The following is an 8,728-nucleotide window of genomic DNA, read 5'->3' on the forward strand; positions in this document are numbered from 1 at the left end:
CGAGGGCGACAAGTGGCGTGGGTGCTGGAGCCCGCACCGAGGGCGGCAACGTAGTAGCCAACACCTCGACTAGCTCCGAAAAGGGGGTTGCAGGCCGTCGCTGTTGAGGGCAGCAACAAGCTGGTCGAGGCGACTGTGGCAGCTCCCAGCTATTCACAGCTGGAAGCTGCCGTTGTTGTCTAGCAGGCGGCGTGCCACCTCCTCAAAGACCGCGACTGCGTCTCCCTACCTCGGCAGCCGCCAAGATGTGCTTGTGCTCTATGCAGATAAGAAGGAAGCAATGTGTCTCCTTCCGAAGCAACCAATCATCGTCCATCTCGGGCAGGAGAACGCGGTGATTAGACGTTGGTAGGTAGAAGTAGGGATGGATTAGCAGTGGGGAGGGGGGCTCAGCCCCCCTACCGGCGCTGATCCCATGGAGCCCCTTAGAGCCCCTCTAAGAATTTTTGTTACGTCTGCTTTGAGGAGGAGGGGCTAGAGATTGAAGATGACGACTTTAGCTCTCCTGAACTTTCATCTTAGATTTGCAATAATTAATTATGTTATGCGTCAAAGCATAGATTTTTCTGCACCTTGACAAGGCGCAAGATTACAAATCCCTTGGGGCACCTCAGATGTGTACGCATGTTTTTCCATATATATGGACCTATGCTGGCTAGCTCTCAGCATAAGCCTGAGATATATGTATGCTTATACATAACTACGTAGTAACATCAAATCAACTACAGTCTAGGGTCAAAATACTAAGTATACGATCAACTTCTCAGGGAAATAGAATTACTCGAAATCAGCATGGATCAGAGTGGATCCAGGCAAACACAGTTACATGCAGCACGCACGCGTGTAAACTTCTATGCATGCATGTAAAATTTGTGCTAATATAATGGGCAATTGTACGGTGGAACGCCGGTTAATCCGTGCAAGGACGCAGAGGTTGAGCCGGTTAAATCGTCTTGCCCCGTGCCGGGTACAACTCCAGCATCGCCAACTGTTTGGCTTTACGATGCGAGACACCATGGACAAATAAACTAGCTAGCAGGGTTAATTGGGTCGTGCACCAGCACCATTACCGCCGCGCCGCCGTGCATTTTGAGATCTGCATCAGCTTGCTGATCTGTGTGTGTGCGCGCACGCGCGGGCCGGCCATGGCACATTGGCACGTCACATCTTCGGTCTCGCTAGCGTGCTCTTCTGCTAGCCCTTCGTTCGACGGGTATTAAAGTCGACTGATAAGCCGGCTAAAGCTGTTTTATTATGAGAGAAAAATACTATAAATTTTAGCTGATAAACTGGCTGATAAGTTCAAACGAGCAGGCCAGTTTGGACAATTAATGCTGGCCATATACTATTCAGATGCCAAGTGATCGATCGAATCACACCAACAGTGGGCGCGCCCAACAGATCTGCGTGGGAACTCAAAGATCATATTACCTCGGTCCTAAAAAGAAGCAATTCAATCAAGATAAACTTCTTTAAATTTGATTAAATTTATAGAAAATATTATGAATATCTATTACTCTAAATAAATATACTATAGAATTATGTTTTCATTATAAGTCTAATTATAATTATTTGATATATAAATAATATAAATTATATATATATTTAGTCAAAGTTGAGAAAGATTGACTCGATAGGAAGTTATAATTTTAAAATAATATTAAATTTTTATTATATATTTAGTTAAAGTTAAAATAGATCGACTCCATAGAAAACTTTTTTGGATACAGGGAGTAAGCGTGTTAAATGGCCCTGTTTGCTGCAGCAGCTGCTGTTAGCACAATATTGTGTGAGATGCAGTTGTAGCCGGAGCCACCAAAAATGTCTGCCAAACAGGCATTTTTAGAAGATCTTCTATCCAATCTCCTATAGCTATCATTTCTAAAAGATCTTCTTAAAGAAGCATCCTCTCTCCTAAATAAAGGAGACAACTCCTTCTCTCCTATCCCAAAGAAATATATAGGTCGAATTTTAGGTAACCTGCTACAGTAGTACTCTCCTGTATCCTAATTTAATTTTAGAGTACACTTTTAAAGCAACTTATAAGAGATACAATACGATGCTTATGATTCACTGTACGCAGCCTCGGACAGGTGCTCTATTTTTTCACCTTTGAAAGCTAGATCTCCTGTTCATTCAATTTGGGGGGAAAAGTAACCCATAAAACATAGTGGTCCCGTTCACGTGCCCTTAAATCCGGCTTAATCCGCTTATTTTTTTCATCCGGAACAGTGTTTTTCTCTCATAAATTCCTCCAGACTCATCCAGATTCCTCCAAACGAACGGGGCTAGTATATGACAGGAATGATTAATTAATCAATGTAACATGGCATGTTCAACAGCTTCCACAGGAGTATATTACAGAGCACCAATGAATTCTGCCGACGCGCTTTGCAGATACTATACGAGAAGTATTGATTTATACACGGCCTGTTCGCTGGTTGGATTCTGGGCTGGTTTAGGCTGGCTGGTGCTGGTTTGTTGTGAGAGGAAAACACTGTTAGCTGGTTCGTTTGAGCTGGCTGAAACCAACAAGCGAACAATCTGAAATATTTGCATCTCGCATTAGCATTTATATATACTTGTTAACGTGCATGTGAGGCAATTAATAGAGCATGCAACACCATATCTCGCTGTGCTGGACGCCAAAAAAAAAACAATTCTACAACCTATGCGTGATTAATCAATCGATCATGGCATTATCCATCTGAACACAATTCTAATTTAATGGCCAGTGCTCAGTAGCCAGTATAAGTTTATCGGCGTGCTATTATTTGTAGCTGCACGATGCTTCTGCCCCCACCAACCACTCTATGCATGTGAAAGAGAATTTAGAAATGGCTAAACAATTCCAAGTCAAATTCCAACATGTCTCCAAATCATTCTCAACGATTGCAAGCAGATTGTTCAGTCAATGCAAAATTAGCAAGCTAGTAGTCAAGATATATTAGCACATGGCCCCAGGGCCTGCCTTTTGACAGATTTGGTTCGAATTCTCAGATACAAACAATAAACTGAGTGTACTTTTTCATTTAATTTCATGATATTTAAGAATATTTATAATTCCAAATGCAACATTTTTTTTAAAAAAAAAAAGAGGACAGTCGAGAAAGAGGTCGTACTTATTTACTCCAGCTTAGAAGAGGGAATCTAATTTCCCTCAAAAAAAGAAGAGGGAATCTAATCAATCCAAGAGACCATTTTTCCTTCTAGATTTGCTGGTAATTATTCGTCCAATAGGTCATACAAGTGCAGTGAAAGCAAGGGGGACACATGGTTGATACGTGTCTGATGGAGTTCATAAATTCCCGGGCGTGAGGCGTTATGGCAGCGGCATGGCACGTACCGAGAACGTACCAGCAGCAGCAGGGCATTACATTGCTCAGAGTACTTGTGCTCCATCGATCTGACGATGTTGCTCCCAGTCTCTGTTTTCTCAACTTGACAAACAGAAAAGTTTACCGCTGCATGTATATAATTGCATTGCAGGCATCGCTTTCTTGAGCAGATCAGTTAATCGATCTTACGGGATCAGTTAAACCGCGAGCGATAAGTCGGCTGGTATTAAAGGAAGTCAGCTGATAAGTGGATGGAAGCTGTTTAATTGTAAGAAAAAATACTATAACTGATAAGCCGGCTGATAAGTTTCGACCAACAGCCCCGAATATATATCTCGATCGCTTAGAGCAAGGCTAATAATTTAGCCAGCTAAAAGCTGTAACACCATAGCATGTCATATATAACTAGTTATATAGCCAACTCATATTATATGTTGCTGCAACAATGATCACAAGCATTTAATACTTACGTATGTGTGGACGTATCACGGCATCCAAAGCGAGGAAGATGGGAGCCAAACGTCGACCTGCAGCCTGCAGCCTGCAGCTGGCTGGGAACAGGCTGCATGGTGGGATTCAGTCGGGCTGAGAGTTAAGCGCCGGCTATTGCCTCTCTCTTTTTTTCTCTCTCTGTCAAATTACGCTACTTTTCTGATGTGGACTCTATTTAGCCGGCTGAGTAACAGCCAGTTTAGTTCGCGAAAAGTGCGAAATTTGGCTACTGTAGCAATTTCGTTTTTATTTTACAATTAGTGTTCAATCATGGACTAATTAGGCTCAAAACGTTCGTCTCGCAATTTCCAACCAAACTGTGCAATTAGTTTTTATTTTCGTCTACATTTAATGCTCCATGCACGTACCGCAAGGTTCGATGTGACGGGTACTGTAGCACTTTTTGGGAAAACTTTTCACGAACTGAACAAGGGCTAATCCTTGTTATACTTGCTCTCAGTAGGGTTTGATCACAGTACACTGCCTAGCTTTAGCTTTTAGCTGGAGGCGGCACTACTACTGCTAGTGATTTGACGCGAATTCATGGCTGATTTGATCGAATTAATTCTGCCTCAACCGATTCCTTGTCGGTGCTGTTATTCTAGTTCAGGACTTGTTTAGTTCCCTTCGAATCACACGTACATAAAGTATTAAATATAGATTAAAAAATAACTAATTACATAGATTATGACTATTTTATGAGACGAATCTTTTAAGCCTAATTAGTCTATAATTTGACAATATGGTTCTACCATAATACATATACTAATGACAGATTAATTAGATTTAATAAATTCATCTCCCCGGATTCTGTTTATCGAACCCTTCCTCCGACACCCTCCTATACCACGTCCCGCAACTTTACACAGGATCGTGGTATATGTTCGCCCATCGCCACAGTGCTGCGCATGATTGAAAAGGGCTTGAGCAGTAGCTTCTTCCTGAAGCCCCCCTTTTGAGGTGCAGCTTCCCAAGTAAGCCCTATAGATTGTGTTTGATCCAAAAAGCTGGTGCCTGTACACAACACAGACGGTTCTTTTTCTCTACCCATACGGATCAATTTCTGATAGTCAACATCATTAGAAGAAGTGTTTATATCAAAACAGCTGAACTGTTTGTGCCAAAACACGTGTCTGCATACGCCACATGTAGCTAGACCCCCTAGTCTCTTTAGACATGTGCAAGCCCACAATACACCCACGTCCAATTTGTGCTTGAGGACTTACGCCTGGTTTAGTTGGACCCCAAAGTCCAAAAAATTACTACAGTATCTGTTACATCGAATGTTTACGGTTTGCACAGTTTGGTGAGAAATTGCGAGACGAACGTTTTAAGCCTAATTAGTCAATGTTTGGACACTATTTGCCAAATAAAAACGAAGGTGCTACAGTAGCCTCAAATTCCAAATTTCACGAACTAAACAAGGGCTTAGTAAGGGAATTAAAGTACGAGCGTTGAAACGAGTTTTTCTTTTTCTTTTTTTCCCTATTCCAACTCTGTTATCGATTACCTTTTCTGTGTCATTCCCATTTTCTGTGTTGTGAGCTGTGACACTTTGCTTGCCCTGGATGCATGATGATAGAATCTGGATAATGATTGATAGATTACTTTGCATCACCAGCTGCCAATGCAGTCCCAAGTTTGTGCTATGTAGGGTAGGGATGACTGCTTTGTCAAATGATCAAAGTGCAATGCAGTGACTTATCTTAAGACCTTCATTTTTTATTTTAAAGGATATGGACTCCTTAACATACCAGCAGTAAAACTATCCTTTATTACTTTGAAGGGAAATCATAGGGATCACTCTTCTTTCTGAAAGTCGTTACTTTCGCAAAGATGTTTGTTGTAGACTTGGCAACTGTCATTATTGCCTATTTGGAAACTATCCGTGATGATCTGATGACAGGGAAAAAAAACTCATTCTATTCATACTATACAACGATACGCGCAATGTATACATATCATATGACGGGTATTCTGAAAACCGTGGCCGCACATTGTAAAAAACACATTCGTGACCAGATTCAGATAATAAACACCATGTTCGGCTCGTTGGAAAAACGGCTGACGCTGGAACTGATGCTGATCTATTGTAAGAGAAAAACACTGTCATTTTACTGAAACGGTACGGCTGATAAGTTAAAGCGAATAGGGCCAAAGTAAGCTTAATAAAAATCCAGTGCAAGCTACAAATCCTCTGGAAATTACGAGCAGCAGCATCAAGAAAGTTCATTTGACTTGAATTGGGAAATAACAAGAGCAATAGGACGAGGGAGTCATCGATTATGATGTATTGTTATATATATATTAACCAAGCCAAGTCAGAAGTCACCAACGCAAATCTTCGATGACGAACAAAAAGTTTGTTGAGGAGAAACTGAAGAAAGTGTCACATCCTCAGCTTCATGTGAATCACACACAGGCTGCTACTCCTTTACTATTACAGTATTACTACTACTAGTAGAGCGTTTTGTCCCGTTTCCACCTCTCAGCGTAAGCTCTTGCGGCTGCGGCCTGTGGCTGGCTGGCTGGCTGACTGACTGCTGGTGCTGCCGTCCCCGTCCACCACGCCACGCACTCCAAAACCCATAAATAAATAAAAGGCGCGAGGCCACAGCCTGCAGGCCGCCTTAAACACACCACCGCTCTCCTCTCGTGGGCTGCGGGTGCCGCTGCTCCCCTGATGGACGCCCTCCCGCCGCCGGCCGCCGGCGACCCGTTCGCGGCCACACTCCCGCCCTCATTGCCGTCGCCGTCCTCCTCGTCGTCGTTCAACCTCTCCCCTTCGCTGCTCATCATCGCCGCGCTGCTCGCGTTCGTCGTCTTCGCCTCCGTGTCGATCCATCTCCTCCTCCGCTGCCTCGCCCGCTCGTCATCGTCGCATCGGGGCCCGAGCCCGCTCCCGACCAGGGCCCGCCGCGCGTCGGAGGCGGAGGCGGAGGTGGGGTCCACGAGGAGGAGCGCAGCGGCGGTGGCGCCGGAGGAGGCGCAGCCTGCGGAGGAGGTGGTGGACGACGAGAAGGAGCGTCTGATCGCGTCGCTGCCGCTGTTCACGATGGCGTCGGCGCTGGCGGCGCTTCCCAAGAGCTCCCCGGACTGCGCGGTCTGCCTCTCGCCCTTCTCCCCCGACGCCGAGCTGCGGCTGCTCCCGGCGTGCCGGCACGCGTTCCACGCCGCCTGCGTCGACGCGTGGCTGCGCACCACGCCGTCGTGCCCGCTCTGCCGCGCCGCCGTCTCTCTCCCGCACCCGCCGCTCCCCACCGCGCCTCCGCCGCCGCCGCCGCCGCCGCCCGCCGTGGGGCCCGCGCAGCAGGAGCCGCTCGACTCGCGGGTCAGCAGCAGCAGCAACAACTCGAGGAGCTTCCGCGTCGAGATCGGCAGCGTGAGCAACCGCCGCTCCTCCGCCGCGGGCGACGACCGCCGCACCTACTCGCTCGGCTCCTTCGACTACCGCGTCGACGAGGAGGTGGAGGCCGTCGTGTCCCGCATCACCCGTTCCTCGGTGTCGGCGGCGGCCAAGTCGGCGACAACCCAGGCGGCGCCGGGGACCCCCGGCGAGGCGCTGGCGGAGGCGGCCGGGTCCCGCGGGTGGCTGCGCGAGTACGTGGACCGCCTCGCGTCCTCGGCCTCCTCCCTCTCCGGGCGGTGGAGCGCGCGGTGGAGCCAGGGGCACCACAGCGCCCGGTGGAGCCAGGGCGGACACCACAGCCGCAGCCAGAGCCAGAGCCACCGGCAGGAGGACTCGTGGCGTTGGGACCCGGAGGCGGCGACGGGCGCGGCGATGCACCGCGCGCCGGACGAGGAGGAGCCGGCGTTCGTGGCCCTGTACCGTTGGATCGTCGGGGTATAGCCAGGCAGCTGTAATTACGGGATCGCACGAGGGTGCTTTGTGAACTCCTTCCATGTTCAATTTTTTTCAGTTAGGACCCCCATTCCATTGTAAAAAGACAAGAAACAAGCAGGGTCTCCAGAGACCAGAGGTGAGTTTAGGCCCTGTTTAGATTCCAAAAATTTTCACCTTAAAGTATCACATCGAATTTTGTGGCACATGTATGGAGTACTAAATGTAGATGAAAAAAAAAACTAATTACACAGTTGGGTGAGAAATCGCGAGACGAAACTTTCGAACCTAATTAGTCCATAATTAGACACTAATTGTCAAATACAAACGAAAGTGCTAGCCAAAACCAAAAAAATTTGCCATCTAAACGCGCCCTTATTAGCGTCTCCGAAGCTTCTTCTTGAATTGATCGATTCTTGTTCTAAAAATTTTGCCATCTAAACGTGCCCTTAGCGTCTCCGAAGCTTCTTCTTGAATTGATCGATTCTTGTTCTTTTCCGGAGCAGCAATGCGATGCAATTTGGGGATTTGAGGAGACCGGGATTCTTGGTTTGGACCTAGTTTAGTTGGCGAAATTTTTAGAGAAATGATATTGTAGCATTTTCGTTGTTATTTGGCAATTAGTGTCCAATCACAGTCTAATTAAGCTTAAAAGATTCGTCTCGTGAATTTCGTCTAAACTATGTAATTAGTTTTATTTTTTATTTATATTTAATGCTTCATGCATGCGTTCAAAGATTCGATGTGACGGAGAATCTTGAAAAATTTTGCAAAATTTTGGGAACTAAACAGGCTCTCTTGGTTGCATTGGGTCGTCCTCTCCTCTGACTAGGGATGAAAACGGATCGGATACGGATGTATATCACCGATATTACATTTGTTTTTATATTTCTGTCTGGATTCGGATTCGAATACGGATAGTGTCAACTATGCCGGATAGGATACGATTGGATATCGACATCATAAATATGCGATTTGAGTATTCGGATACGGATACGGTATCATGTGTTGAATATCTAGACTTAGATATGGACAGATCTCAACCCCTCTAAATAGA

The 8,728-nt window shown here is 46.1% G+C and overlaps 1 protein-coding gene across 1 annotated transcript; it reads left to right on the top strand.

The window, feature by feature from the left end:
• The first annotated feature begins 6,394 nt into the window (after positions 1–6,394).
• On the top strand, positions 6,395–7,861 carry LOC136474598 (E3 ubiquitin-protein ligase ATL4-like). Its single transcript, XM_066472161.1, has one exon. It carries the CDS (start codon positions 6,514–6,516, stop codon positions 7,678–7,680), a length of 1,167 nt encoding a protein of 388 aa, XP_066328258.1. The 5' UTR covers positions 6,395–6,513; the 3' UTR covers positions 7,681–7,861.
• Positions 7,862–8,728: the final 867 nt, after the last annotated feature.

The sequence above is a fragment of the Miscanthus floridulus genome, chromosome 8, assembly GCF_019320115.1.
Source record: "Miscanthus floridulus cultivar M001 chromosome 8, ASM1932011v1, whole genome shotgun sequence".
Taxonomy (NCBI): Eukaryota; Viridiplantae; Streptophyta; class Magnoliopsida; order Poales; family Poaceae; genus Miscanthus; species Miscanthus floridulus.